Raw genomic sequence first — 14901 nt, forward strand, 5'->3', positions numbered from 1 at the left:
GGTTCTGTGAATGTTGCTTCCATTTCTCCTTGGCCCTCTGGACCTGGTGATTGTATATCTCTCCCTGGTCAGTGTCTGGACCTATGATTTTCATAGGGTCTTTCTGTAGGGCAGGCCTTACTGGGGCTCAGCAGCCCAGGCTGTCTCACCAAGAATCTGTGATCTCGTGGTGCCTGGGTCGCAAAGGCGGTTAGGCACCCCACCCTTGGTGTCGGCTCAGGCTGTGATCTCAGGGTCATGAGATTGAGGCCCGTGTGGGGCCCTAGCTTAGCACAGAATCTGCTTAAGTTTCTCTCCCTCTCCCTCTGCCCCTCCCTGCCTCTAAAATAAATAAATCTTTGAAGAAAAAAGAATCTGTGTTCTAGCTCCATCCAAAAAATACACCCCCTCTCAGAGATGGGCTAAGCCATGCACTTATCTTTTCTAGACACACTCCTTCCCTGCCCCCTAAGCACACATAACACACATACACACTCATGCAATATAAACCAGTCTGTCACTGAAGACTTTAGATGTGTAGTTGGTTGACGGAAATTCTCCTGGAGCAAAGACTCCTTTCTGAAAATTGTAGTCTACTCAGAAAATTGAGCCTAGTGGCTTAACACAATTTGTGCAATATTTTAAACATGTAAGTGGCTCTGTACACTAGCAGTCAAGGACAGAGTCTTTTTGGGGCAAGGACAAAGGGCTACCTTTGAAGGGGATGGTGAGGAAGAGAGCGAAACAGGCACATTGTTCCTAGTTTGCTTTTGTGCCTAGACCCTTGGTGGGAAGCCAGGGACCACCAGAAACCCGAAGGCCATCTTCCCTTTTCCACAGGCTGCCAGCACACAGGTTAGGCTATCAGGGCCCAGCCAGAAGGCACCAAGGATTACTATCTTCCAATTTAGTCTGATCTTCCCAGGCCAGAAACACCCTGCTCAGCCTGTACGTCAGCATAGTCGGCCTCCCTTCAATGGCTTCCCTGACCTTAGGGAATAAAGGAAACAAGAGAAAGGAGAACAAATGACCTCATTTGTTTCCTCTCCTGATTTATTATTGACATGGTATTTGGGGGTGTTCAAACTACAAAAAAAAAAAGAGCCTCTGTATATTTCCTTTGAAAGGGGAGGAGTCTGCAAAGAAGTTCCCCCAAGTATTAGAACCAAATGCATCCAATACCATAGGAATTCTACTTCACAGGTACAGTTAGACCAACAAATCAAACCACTGAGAACATCAGAATGGAACAGAATTTGGATGATAGATGCACTCCCTCATTTTACAGATGAGGAATTTTAGGCCTGGAAGGTTAATTAGCTAGTTAATGGCAAAACAGGTCCTAGAACTCAAGTGTCTGGACTCCCAGTTTGGGGATTTCCCATTAGGGAAGACACCTAAGGCCTTACAATTGTAGCTGTAATTACATTTGGCTCATTGGACTTAAAAATACCATGCAAACAGAGCTATTACAAGAGGTCTTGATGATTGAGACAAACAAATGCACAGACTCAATGGGCCTAACATCTCCACCAAAGGACCGAAGCCGGACATTTGTATTCTCTGCAAGTACAAAATTGTCATTGCCCGGGCCCCTGACAGGACCGGATTCCCAGAAAAACCAAGCCAGCTGGCCAACGGCTTACCTAGGTGACATCTTATACCTTTCACCCCAGTCAGGGGCCAGCTGGTGACAAAAACCAGGCAGGAAGCTGGTAAGTTTTCCCTGGTGGAATTTGGGAAGAACTGTGTCAACAACGCCCCTTGCTGGCCAACATGAGAAAATGCAGAAGCTACTGCGGACAAAATCAGGGCTCTGGCAAAGGTCACAGCCGTGTCCCTTAAGTCGTCTCGCAGTCTATGGGAACCTCGGCCAGGTCAAGGAAGAAAGCATGGGGAAAACAGCAGGGGGCGGGGAAGCTGCATTTTTTTCCGGAGATGTTTATATGTGGCTAATTAAGGTTGAATCTCAAAGAAAGCAGATACATTTTTAGGGTCCCATTGAGTCTGAACAGGCGGCAGCTATAAGACCCAGAGACGCATGCTATGCTTATACACACAAACAAGATTTTTATTGTTAACATCAACCAACACAGATGGAAGAATATTCACGTGCCAAGGACATATTGCTCACAATATCACAAAATGGCTGTTGATTTGTATTCATAAATGATTTGGTGAGTCACTACATGTCTTTGAGTGAAGTAGATATATATAAAAAAGAAATTTCTGAAGCTTCATTTCCATTTGGACTCTTGTAATACCGTCATGAGAAAGAGAAAACAGAAGCTATGAAAGTAAGGCTTACACACTTTCACGGATAGCCCGATTCCACCCAAATGAACAACTACCTCCCACCGCCCACATTTTAAGTAGCACACAAAGAAAGCACAAGAAACACTGATTTGGCTCCATGATTTGCCTCATGAAAGGCTTTTTTTTTTATTTTTTGAGTTTTAAAAAAAATCCTCCGTCAAGCTGTCCAGGGTACTTGATGACGTCACAGAAGCGAAGTGTTTCCTAAGCAACTCTAGGGCCCTGTTGTTTCTGGCTTGCAGGGTCTTCTCAGCTCTCAGCTCGTTCTTGATGGCGTCCAGCTCCCCGCGGATCTTTTCCATCTCTAGCTCATAGTACAGTTTCATCTCTTCCTTCAGGAGTGCATTTCCGATCTCCGTCTGCCGCTTGAGTTTCCTAACAGCCTCTTTCAAATCTTGGTTCTCTAGGCTCAGCCTGTGGATGAGTTCTTTGGCTTGCTGGAGTTCTTCGGTTAGGTTCTGGACGTTTGTCGCTTTTTCGGAGAGGTCATTTCTTAAAGCTTGAAGCTCCCAGTCTTTCTTTGAAGTTTCTCCCCCTGTTTCCTGGAACTTGAGTGGTTTTGCGGGGACTTCTTTCTTGGAGTTCAAAAGTTCTTTTTCGGCATTTTCAAATTCCTCTTCTATTTTCCTACATTTCATGTTAAGTTCTTCCAGTTCTTCATTCAAAAGATTCAGGCGAAGTTTGGGAGACATTCCTTCGGTAAATTTTTTCTTTATGTCTGGTCGTGGTAGGATTGGTAATTCCTTTGTACTCCAGGTAGAACGGTCTTCTGTGCTATTAAAGCTTTCTTCGGTCACCACATCCAAATTAGATGAGTCACAGGAGACAGAATTTGTGTCTGCTTCATTCCTTGAAAGGTTTATCTTTCTCTCTCTCAAATTTGGTTCTTGTTCTTTTTCGTTTAGTTGAGAAATACATTCTTTCCTCTTAAATTTATTTTCTTCTTGAAACTTTCTACTAGACAAATTAAAAATTCCTTCTATTCTATTGGCCTTATCTAAAGTCGTTTGTTCAGAAGAAGATTCAGGCTGAGAAGCCTCATCTAGAATATCCTGTGCACTAAAAAAAGGAGCAAACATATTCTCCTTCCAGTGTTTTCTTCTAGCGTCCATTTCTCCAGGTACGTCGTCCAATTCCTGAAAGACAAAATTTAAAATCAAGGCACACTCTTTACACTGGCAGCTGGTATAATGGGGAGAGCTACCTGTGGTGGTTGACGGGTGAAAGAACCTGTAGCTGAGGAAGGTCGCCCTCTAACTCACGGAAAGAGCTTCCGGTCCCTCTTTTATGAAATGAACACCAGTTAAGTTTCACGGACACTTCCGGCGCTCAGATTCTCCATTGCTACGCGGTGTAACCAATCAGTGGACACTTGGGGCTATTTACTGTAGAGAAGGCATTAGTATGGGAAAGCAACCGTACACACAAAAATGAACTGCTTCTCCAGAATCAAAGTGGTTTCGAATTAACAGCTTCATCATATTAATAGTAGGCGAATACCTGTGCTTCCAAGGCGCTTGATTTTTTTTTTTTCTAGTTCTTTCGCATTGGACTATTTAGTCATTCTTTAAAGTGACTAAAACGTCAGGGCTTAATGCAATGTGAGCTGCTTTTGGTAAAGTATACCATGCAGACTTCCTTCTGAGTAACTCTGCCAAATGCCCTTCTGTCTTGACCTGCAAATTCCTGCTATTCCAGTCTTAGGCTTTGCTTTTAGACAAGACTGCCAAGTGTACAGAATTCTATCCATTTTGACAGCAATTTCATGATGAGAACCGAATGCCAACAAATGAAAATATTAACGCCGTCGAATGTGTTCTTGAGATACTGACTCCAAGCATAGTTTTCAGGTGGAAACATACCATAGCAAATCACAACCGACTTTCCAAGTTTCTAAAAATTAGAGGATATTTATTTGTCCCAAAAGGAATCTTCCCTATTCAAAGAGAATCCATGACACACAGCTTTCCTAGCATACGGAAATATCTGATCGAGTATAACTACTCCCCGGAGCAGGGAGAAAGGAGGACCCAAGCACACACACTGAAAGGCCGCTGACATTTGAAACCACCAAACTAGCAACTGCAGCGATTGCCAAAGGGGAAGAAAAAGGAGGGGGTTGCTTTATCCAGCTTATACATTCATTTGCTGCAATGTATTTGTAGCATCGCCGCTGAGAAAAATCAAAGTAGGCCTGCATCTATTTTTCCCATGCACATAAATACAATTTTATCTTGGCAACAGAGAATGGCAATTGCTGTGTTTCTTTTTTAAAGTAATATTTTCTTTACTACTATTAAAGATTATAATGTTATAATATCACTTAGTGTGTAACACATATTTATATAACATTTCATATAATATAAAGATTCTATTAGTAGTGGAAGCTCTTTGTAGAATTTGGGAAAATACAGAAAAGCACACACACACACACACAAAACCAAAAGGAATCACCCTCATAATCCTATGGCTCTGAGATAACCACTTTTTGGCATATTATCCCTCCAGGATGTTTCTCAACAACAAGTAGTTTAGACGTTAGATTTCCTTTGCTATGGTGAGAGAGTAAACTTGTTATCTGTGTGTACTGAACATGCCTAATCCCACCCAAGAAAGAGGGAAGGTCCTCGTTATCCCCAAGGGTACATTCCCCACTGGCATCTACTTGGTTCTGGGGAAAGGGAAAGACACAGATATCCAGTGAAGGTGTTAGAATGATTGGTTCAAAAGCCATATAAACCAAGCTTTCAGTTTAGTTAACCAGACCACATTCATAAACAGAGATTTGAAATTCATGGTATTATGTTTGCCATTGAAGCATCATCTCCTTTCTCTTGAAATTTCTCTTGAAATAGTCCTGACTTTTACTATTCTACTAAATTACCACCCAGAAGCATCTATGCTCTATCTTTCCTTAAAGGGGAAGATCCTCCTAATCCTGGTTTCTCTAGTCCCTTAGAAATATGAATGCAAATGGCTGGGAGTTATCAGGGTGCTGGGAAGAGAAAAGAACAGAGGAAAGAGAGAAGACAGTGAAGCTAATTGCCAGTCACTTTTTATAGCATTCGCTGTTTTACCAGACAATTCTGTGAAAGATACAAATGCTTCTAATCAGGCAGCCATGGGAGACAGATTACTATTCCTCTACTTGACTCTGGATTAAAGGCACTAGTGAGATTGATTGGGAAGGGGGGTGTGCAGGGGGCAAGTAAGGGAAGGCCACCGTATCCCCGGAGACAGTGATAACGAGAAATCTGAGATCAAGACCTGGGTACAGAGAAAGGTTAAAACAGAAGAAAACTTTTTTCATTAATAATTTTGCACCTTGAGAAAGTGACTTCTATCTCCAACCCTCCCACATAAATCTCTGGCAAAAACATGTATGTATTTTTTTCTCTTCAATTTCACTACCTTTCTTCCTTGAGCCTCTGTATCATTTCCTGATACAGTCAGTGTTTTTCAAAGGACTGGGAAGAGTCTATTTACTTTATAACTGAGGCTTAGAGAAGTCAGGTGACTTGACCAAGTCCACACAGCCTGTAGTGGTAAAACAGAGACCCTGATTCCCAGGTCAGTGTTTTGCTCTAAAATTCTCTTTATTCTTTGGCTGGTTTCACTCCACAAACTGAAAGAAAACAACCCACTACTTTCAGAGCTTAGGTACTTTTTTTAAATGGTCACAAAAGGAGAGAGGAAAAATGAAGGGGGGAGGGTAAGGAGAATTGCATGTCACATATCAAAGGACAGAAAGAGAAAGGTCTGAAAAGCCTTCTGGAATTTCCCTCCCATGGCTTACACAGGACAGGGTCAAGGGGTCTCTGAGCTGCCTTTCGTTCGTTCTTTCTTTCTTTCTTTCTTTCTTTCTTTCTCTTTCCTCCTTTCTCTCTTTCTCTTTTTCCTCTTTCATTGGCAAGTTATTCTTCAAGGGCTTGTTCCCAAATCTAGTCACAGAGTATGGCAATGCCCAGACTCGGGGGTAAAAGCTGCCAGTCTCATTTTCTCTTCCCAAACTGCACTGTTTGTTTTTTATGCAGAGCAAGTATGACATTAGTATTCTCTGGCAAGGACAAGGAATATGCTTTGAAACAATGACACTCCTCTACCCTGCCAGGGCAGCCATTTTGCTCTCAATAAACTTGATTGGGTAATAGGGCAAATCAAACCAGAAGCCATTACTGAAAGTATAAGCATGTGTTTTTAGTGGATCAATTGTGAGCGTTTATTACTGTACTACCTACCCAACACTACATTGGCCACTGAAGGACTAAAGGGTAAGGGAAGGAGGTCCAAGAGAGATGAAAAATTTCAAGAAACAAACAAGCCAGAACACAGGAAAACAATCTGAAGTCATGTGGCAAAAAATAACATTAATGGTCCTCTAAGACAGCAATCCCCCAGAAATCCTTGGGACTGCACTGTTAAGACAAGGGTGTCCGTAATATGGCTCCATCTACTCCCTTGTGCCTGACATAAATTAATAATAGACTCCTGATTGTTCTAGTTAGTGTCTCTCTGAAAACATCACCATTTATCCTCTGGTGACTTTCTTTTTTGGTGGCAAAGTAGTAGGGCATTTGGGTGGAGAGTAAGGGATCTCCTGACTTAAGGAAGTGGTTTATATTCATTTAAGAATTTGGGAACCACTGATAAAAGAAATTGTAAATAAATGTATAATGTAACGTGATGTCACATAAAAGAATTGTTCAGAGCTAAGCAAAGAATGATCATTTATTATGGATCTTCAGACAAACCATTCCATAAAAATCTCAGGCGAATACACAGCTACCCTCAAATAGCTCCAGAAAATAATGCACAGCTATTTGCTGTGAAAGGAGAAACCCACAAAACCATCTCATTTCCATTTTCAAGGTAGGGGGCCCTGGGGAATAGACTCATATTAACGCGGGTAAGTGGTTAACTATGTGAAATCTAATTATTTGTTTTCTAAAATATTCCTTTTTAAAATCACATGCTTTAGGGAAATTTGCTAAGCTAAAAATCAAAGACTTTTTTTTTTTCCGTTGCCTTATCTCATTTACATTGGAATTTGATTTCGAACTTTCAGGACCAACTCTTTTGCATAAATCTACATCTGTCTGCAAAATGCGATCATTCTTCCAGGCGGGGGTAGGCAGGGACTGGGAAAGAGTTCTGGAAAACCTCCAGAGGCTTCCCCCACCCCCTCGCCCCGCCAGAGTGCTTCGTCGCAAACTTCATAAATTGGGAATGGCGGTTGCAAAAGGTCCTCTCCAACCTGGGATGGTCAAACTGATGTCAGGGCCCTCAGCCCCCCCAAGCCAGCCTCGACTAGAGGCGTGGCTTCTAGTCACAGCTCAGGGGCAGCAAGGGGAAGACAAAGGGCCCTTCTTAGTGCAGGGAACTTTTCCCCATTATTCTTGGATGGTTTCAGTTCTTCCAACCCTCAGAAAAACTGCTTGGCCAAAATAAGGAAGGAGGAAAAAAAAAAGTCTTCTACAAAGAAAGTCACTGGCCTGGCTTCTTTGCTCGATTGTCTGATCTGTTCTCACTTAAAAGCAGTAGTTCTCGGCCTTTTTTTTCTGCCTCCACTGTTCCCAGGCACAAAGCACTACCATGATTACCGTCTCTCCTTATTGGAGAAAATTCTTGCCCCTCTAGGGGAACGTCTACATTGTCCACCCTCTTGAGAGTCACTGGCTCGCAGAAAAATGTTAAATACCAAAATGAGGACCCAAATGAAGTGCCCAAAGTCAGGGTGGGGGAACACCTTGTTAGTGTGCAGAATTGTGGGGACGAAGGAAAAGGAAGTTCTCGTGAAAGGAACGGAGTGTGAAGATGATAGTGAAAGAATCTTGAGGGGTGGCAGACATCTTGACTCCCACACTTTAGAACAATGAGAAAATTACCTTTTGTGAGCCTCAGTTTCTCCAGGTATAAAATAGGGACAATGTATACCCATTTCACAGGTGGCTAAGAGAAACAAATAAAACCCTAACCGGAAGCAACTGTAAAGTCCCCTGTAAACAACAGGTTTTGTTCTTTTTTAGATTTTCCTTCCCCTCCCTTGGAACAGAAACCAGCCAGTCAAACAACCCAACCCTTCTCCAAAGAGAAGTGCTCCAAAGTTGCCAGCGGGAAGTTATCACACCCCAGAAAGAGTCAGCTTGGGGGGAAAAAATGTAGGTGCTATTAAAACAAGCAGTGAGGACCCTAAACTCAAATCTTATATTAATTTGGGGGAAAGTCAGCCCCAAATCCCGAAGGTGGCAGATGCTCCCACATTTCTGAAACCAAAGTGGTTCTAAGGTAGTTTTTTCCACAACTGAAGATATTTTCATTTTATCTCCAGTTGCTTTGTCCAGAACTTTCCGAATGCCCCAGTGTTTTTCAGAGCCGCCAATAACTCCTTAGAAATATCACAGTTGGGAGTACCAGTTTGAAGATTAGCAAGGATGACTCTGCACTCTTGATTTTTTTTTCCCAGGCTGCTCCCACAGCATTTCATCATACTTTTGCTTCACTGATACATTGTGATCTCCTGGCATCTTACTCATCTTTGTTTCTCTATACACAGTAGCCACCAACAAATATCTCTTGAATGTATGAGCCTTGATATTCTTTCTAAAAATTCTATAATGCTGTGATTCTAACCAAGTTTTTATACAGTCTTATAACGTCTCCACTGGTGTATGCAATAGTATTTTGGGGGACACGGTAGGAAAAGGACTTTTATTTTTTTCCCTTCAAAGTTTATTTGGCTTAGTTAAAGCCCCCAGGACCCTTTCTCTTTTGTATTTTCATGAGGCTTTTTTGAGTGTACCGACAGTGCAGATTAACGATCTAGTTACAAGGTTGAAGACTTGATGTTGGGTGAGGCTCTGGGCTTCTGAACACCAACAGTAACAAGATATCAGCCCGCACAACTGTACTTACACTCTCCGACGTCCAAGGTCTTCTATCAGATGCCGCTGTTCTCCTTCTCCAGTTTGAACTGAAAATAAAATCCCCACAGCATAATTAGAAAATATAATTAACTAGAATGCCCAAATCCGTGTTTATATCTGAGATGCAGCTTAAAATGACAAGTGATATACTTAGAATGCCGTGTGGCCTATCTAAAATGTGATGCCAGACACTTTGAAGCAAGTTTTCTTTTTAACTTGCCAACCCACTTGTCCAACTGTTACGCCACCACGCCTTCCATCCCCAAGCAGTGCAAATATCAAACAGGACAAGAATCATGGTGGTAGGTATTGCATAGGGTGTCTTCCAGCCTCCCAGCCTTTAGCACCTACTGAACAAATGAGCCACGGCTGGTGGCCGAGGGAGCATGCTTGTTATTAATGAGCGTGCCAAGAGCCACGTTAGCAGAAGGCTGGAGCCTAGGCCTTGCCTTCCTCCCCCAGAGTCCGGTTAATTTGTGAAATCGGTAAAAAAGGAAAGTGATCTCGATTTTTTGCTTCAATCTCTCAGGGTCCTAACATTTGAGCCAAGTGCTCACTTCACGGGACAGATTGTCTCCCCTATTGTTTGGCAGATACTGAGAGCGAAGCAAAGTACCGTTGAAAACTGGGCCCTGGAAACGGTTTTGACCCTCCAATTCTTTGTTATTAGTGTGAAACTATTCCTCGTACAAGAAAAGATACGGAGTCACCTTAATTCCAAAGGCTGAGTACTTTATTAGTATGGAAGTCACATTCTTGCTCTAAAGCTGTATCTGTGCATGCATAGTTTGGGGGTTTTCTCCGTAAATGGTTAACAAACTCCCGCCATCGCTGCTTCCAGTGGGGAGAAGGGGGCTCGGGTCTGGGCGGTCCCTCCCACCTCCCCTGTCCCTACTCCCTGGCGGGTGGAGTTGGGGGAGGTGGAAGGGACAGCGGGCGAGGCCTGACCCCACTCCTCCTTCCGCACCCCACTCCCACACCCTGTTCCCCTGGCTCCCCAGGCGCTCAGAGGAGAGCAGAGAGCCGCAGTGGGGGGGAGGGTTCCCCGAGGTTGGGGCGGGGACCGGGTGTCTCGGCAGGGGGTCCCTCAGCGGGGTGTCCGGGGGAGCCCCGGCGCTCCCGCGCGCAGACGTACCTGGAGACGTGGGTGCGGTCCGGCGGGCCCTGGCCGCTCTTCCCCGAAGCCAGCCACCACCGGCGGGCGGCAGCCCTGGGCTCGGCACTGGCCACCGCGACCCGGCCCGGCCGGCGCGGGATAGAGCCTCTGCAGTGCAGCGCCAGCGCGGGCCGCGCCGTTGCCTAGCAACCGGCCGGCCGGATTTAAAGGGACCGGGGCGCGGGGGCCCGGCGCCGCGCGCCGGCCGCTGCCTGCCGCCAGTCGGAGCCCGCCCGGGCTCTGAGCATGCTCGGTGGGGCGGGCACAGCGGGCGGCGGCGGCCCGCCGGCGACCGAAGCTCAATCGGCCGAGGGCTCAGTCCGGCTGGGAAGGGGCGAGAAAGTGCGAGGCGGCCCCACCCACCGCGGGCTTATTACAGAGGGTCTGGGTGACTCACAAAGCCACCTGGACTGGGCCACTGTGCGGGGAGGGGGGCGTGGCGCAGGGCTCATCCCCAGGCCTGCCGTTTCGCAGCCTGACTTTGGAGAGGGTTAGGTCTGGAAAGTGGCCTCGGTGCGCTTCAGGGTCCCTGACAATGTGGCAATGCACCCTACCGCCCACCCCTGCGCTCACCCCCACGCTCACCCCTGCGCCTCTACACCTTGGTCTGGCCGGAATTTCTGCCTCTGGCCAGGGTTCTAAGGCCCCCGGTCGGGAGAGCATTGTCCCCCGTTGTTCCCCAGGGGGAGGCTGGGCTTGCGTCTCTCTGGTAGCTCAGGAACTTCCCCAAAGCACTGCTGCACCCATCTGAGCGTGAAAATCTACTGGGGCACCCTCAGTCCTACACCACTGCTCTCTTCTAGCTTCAAAGTTTGCTCCTGACTTCCGGCATTTGACTGCGGGGGGGGGCGGTGGGGGGTAGGGACAAGCCCATGTTCTTCATTATGTTAGAGACTCGAGTCCTGCATTTGGTTGAATAAATAAATGTTCTTTTCACACTGGGATTAGCCCGGTTGCCCGCTGCTGATTCTACCATCACTAAGTTGGTCACACACACTGATAACACACTGTGGCTCTGGTCCCATGTGGACCCAGCTGGGCCTGACCAACCGATAGACCCCGCAAAGGCTATGGGGCCTGGAACAGAGCGGGACTGGGGGGTTCAAGATTGTGATAACTGTGACTTTTAGGGGCTCCTGGGTGGCTCAGTCGGTTAAGGGTCTGCCTTCAGCTCAGGTCAGGATCCCAGGGTCCTGAGATCGAGGCCCACATAGGGCTCCCTGCGTTGTGGGGAGGTTGCTTCTCCCTCTGCCTTCTCTCTCTCTGTCCTTCATGAATAAATAAATAATCTTTTTTTTTTTTTTTAAAAAAAAACCTGTGACTTTTAGAAAGGCTCCTCCCTATTTACTAGAAATGAAACTTTGGCTCTGAAATCTCAAGTGAAAGATTTAAACACAGTTAGAAAAGGGACTGTCAAATTTCTCCAGACCCAGCAAGGGACTGATTTAGAAACAGTGCCAGGGGGGCGCCTGGGTGGCTCAGTCGCAGGGCGTCTGCCTTCAGCTCAGGTCACCATCGCAGTGTCCTGGAATCCAGCCCCACGTCGGGCTCCTTGCTCAGTGGGAAGTCTGCTTCTCCCTCTCCCACTCCCCTTGCTTGTGTTCCCTCTCTAGCTGTGTTTATCTCTGCTGGATAAATAAAATCTTTATAAAAGAAAGAAAGCATCAAGCAAGCCAGGATACATTTCGAAACTTCAAAACTTCTTGAGAACCGGATCTAATAGGTGTTTGGGAGCTGGTGAAGTTGTATTGAGAAGCCCCGAGGCCTAGTTCTCAGTCTCCTTTTTCCTCCTTAGAGAACCAGTGTCAACAAGGGTTTGAAGCAGGAAGAGGCCTAATGTCATGGGTGTTTTGTTACGGACACTGTCAGAAGTAGTTTGTGGGATTCTGACAAAACCTCTTTTCTCCATACTAAGTCTCTACATTGCCTTGCATTTATCATTTCTGTTTTAATTATTTTAAAAGGGTTGCACTTATTTTTGCTTGACATAGGATCCCTTATTAATGTACTAAAAGAATCTTAATAGCTCTGTGCCTCAGTTTCCTTGTTTGTACAATGGGAATAATAATTGTGCCTAGCTCCGGAGCCTTGTGAGGATTAAGTAAATTAATACTTTCAAAACCTTTAGCGGCGCCTGGGTGGCTCGGTGGGTTAAAGCCTCTGCCTTCAGCTCAGGTCATGATCCCAGGGTCTTGGGATCGAGCCCTGCATCGGGCTCTCTGCTTAGCAGGGAGCCTGCTTCCTCCTCTCTCTCTGCCTGCCTCTCTGCCTACTTGTGATCTCTGTCTGCCAAATAAATAAATAAATAAAATCTTAAAAAAAAAACCTTTAGAGCAATGCCTGACACATAGTAACCCCTATATAAATATTTGCTATCAGGGTTAGTACTAGTCATCCTCTTTTATAAATTTATTACCCTCCTAAAAATATAAATATAAGCACACAGATGGTGCTAGCTTAGAGTGTGCTCTAGGAAGGGGATTCTGAAATCTCAAGACTCAAAATTCCAAATCTTTATTTCAGATGGAGTCCCAGACTCCCCTTAGGCAACCCCACTCCACTCTCATATCCCTGAAAAAATGCACAAGGGGTTACTTTGGTCTTGCTGTATTTCTATTTTTAAATATGGTGGGTCACTTTTTTTATGTACTCAAAGTATCAAGTGGCAGAAAATCAACAACAGAGAGGACAGAGAGTTCTGTACTCAAGGCTACTGCAGACTTGGAGATCGGTTCTCAAATATGGAAGGCAGAAAACAGTTTACTATCCTCTGGAAACTAATCAATACCAAGGCAACAAGGCACCTGGTAATAATAGAATCATACGGTCATAGGATGGAGCTCAATTTTCTTGTTTTACCAAGTAGCATGTTGAGACCTAGAGAAATAATGTGATTTACCCTTTGATCACACAGCAAAATAAGCTTCTTTTCACTTCCCTGATGAATGATCCTTGTTTGAATAGCCTCAAACCTGGGATATTTGAGGCAATGAAAAAATATACACGTATAGGTGTTTATTGTATGTTGATAAGTATTTAAATTATTCAGGCAGAGAAGAATGGCCAACATTTCTTACACCCCATGACCTATATATTGGCAGATTCTGTTGGCTCTATCTTCATAATGTACCCAGAATCTGATGTTTCTCACCATCTCCACCATTACCACCCTGATCCTGGACCCCGCCATCTCTTGTCTAGACTGTTCCAGCGGCCTCCTAGCTGCTTCTACCTTTGTCCACTGTATTAGCCTCCTATGGCTCCTGCATCAAAGTGTCACAACCTGGATGGCTTAAAACAGCAGACCCGGTCTCTCACCGTGCTGGAGGCCAAAGACTGAAATCAAGGTGTGTGCAGGGATGATTCCATCCAGACACTCTGGGAGACAATCTGTCTCTCCTAACTTCTAGCTGTTGCTACCCATCTGTGGCCTTCTTTGGCTTGTAGACACATCACGCCAGTCTCTGTCTCTGTCTGTACATGGCGTTCTCCCTGGGTATCTGTGTGTTTTCATATAGCTGTCTTCTCTTTTTGTATGTCTGTGTGCCCAAATTCCCTTCCTCTTATAACAACATCCGTGGGGCACCTGGGTGGCTCAGTGGGTTAAAGTCTCTGCCTTCAGCTCAGGTCACGATCCCAGGGTCCTAGGGTCAAGCCCCACATCAGACTCTCTGCTCGGCAGGGAGCCTGCTTCCCTCTCTCTTTGCCTGCCTCACTGCTTACTTGTGATCTCTGTCAAATAAACAAACAAAATATTTTTTTAAAAAAAGAACTTTAAAAAAAATAAGAACATCCATTATTGAATTAGGGCCCACTTTAATCCAATATGACCTCACCTTAACTTCATTAAATCCACAGAAACCCTAGTTCTAATAAGGGCACATTCACAGGTACTGAAGGGTAAGAATTTGAGCTTCTCTTTCTGGGAGGGACACAATTCAACTTACAACACAGCCACCATCGACTCTACACACATCCAGAGAGACGATTATAAACCATTAAGTTAGATCATGTTACCACTTTGCTCAGGATTCTACAAAGATTCTTAATTTTTCTTAGTGAGAGAGAGAGAATGAATGAGGGGAGGGGTAGAGGAGTGGGAGAGAGAATCTTAAACAGGCTCTGTGCTCAGCGAGGAGCCCAACGCAGTACTACATCTCACGACTCCAGAATCATGACCTGAGCCGAAATCAAGATGGACACTTAACCAACTGAGCCCCCCACGTGCCCCAAAGGATCTCAGCGTGACTTGCAATAAAAATTAAAATCCCTATTTAACTAGCCCTACAAGATTTGCATTGAGAATCCTCCTAATTTCTCTCTTCCTTTTCTTAAATTTCTCCCAATGGCTGTTTATTCAAGTAATGATCGCTGTGCACTTCAATGTGTGTAAAATTGGGCTATGTGCTAGATGTATTCGGATAGCCAAATGTGATCAGCGCAGAGAAGGAAGTACTTACAAAATGAGGATGGGCTCAGGGCGCCTGGGTGGCTCAGTCAGTTAAGTGTCATGATCCCAGGGTCCCT

General features: G+C 45.1%; 1 protein-coding gene across 2 annotated transcripts; it reads right to left on the minus strand.

Moving 5' to 3' along the window:
* Positions 1-2162: 2162 nt before the first annotated feature.
* Positions 2163-10530, minus strand: LOC111162158 (coiled-coil domain containing 160). 2 transcript variants are annotated; one of them, XM_022526350.1, is made up of 4 exons: positions 10354-10530; positions 9208-9265; positions 5707-5920; positions 2163-3431 (listed from the first exon to the last, which is right to left on the minus strand). In XM_022526350.1, the coding sequence occupies exon 4, from the start codon at positions 3405-3407 to the stop codon at positions 2436-2438; it is 972 nt and encodes a 323-aa protein (XP_022382058.1). In that variant the 5' UTR covers positions 3408-3431; positions 5707-5920; positions 9208-9265; positions 10354-10530; the 3' UTR covers positions 2163-2435. The 2 variants fall into 2 exon arrangements, with proteins under 2 accessions (XP_022382058.1, XP_022382057.1); XM_022526349.1 differs by lacking the exon at positions 5707-5920 and having other exon boundaries at positions 2425-3431.
* Between the last annotated feature and the right edge of the window lie 4371 nt (positions 10531-14901).

Source organism: Enhydra lutris, unplaced genomic scaffold (assembly GCF_002288905.1).
Source record: "Enhydra lutris kenyoni isolate GAN:26980312 unplaced genomic scaffold, ASM228890v2 scaffoldscaffold89, whole genome shotgun sequence".
Classification (NCBI taxonomy): domain Eukaryota; kingdom Metazoa; phylum Chordata; class Mammalia; order Carnivora; family Mustelidae; genus Enhydra; species Enhydra lutris.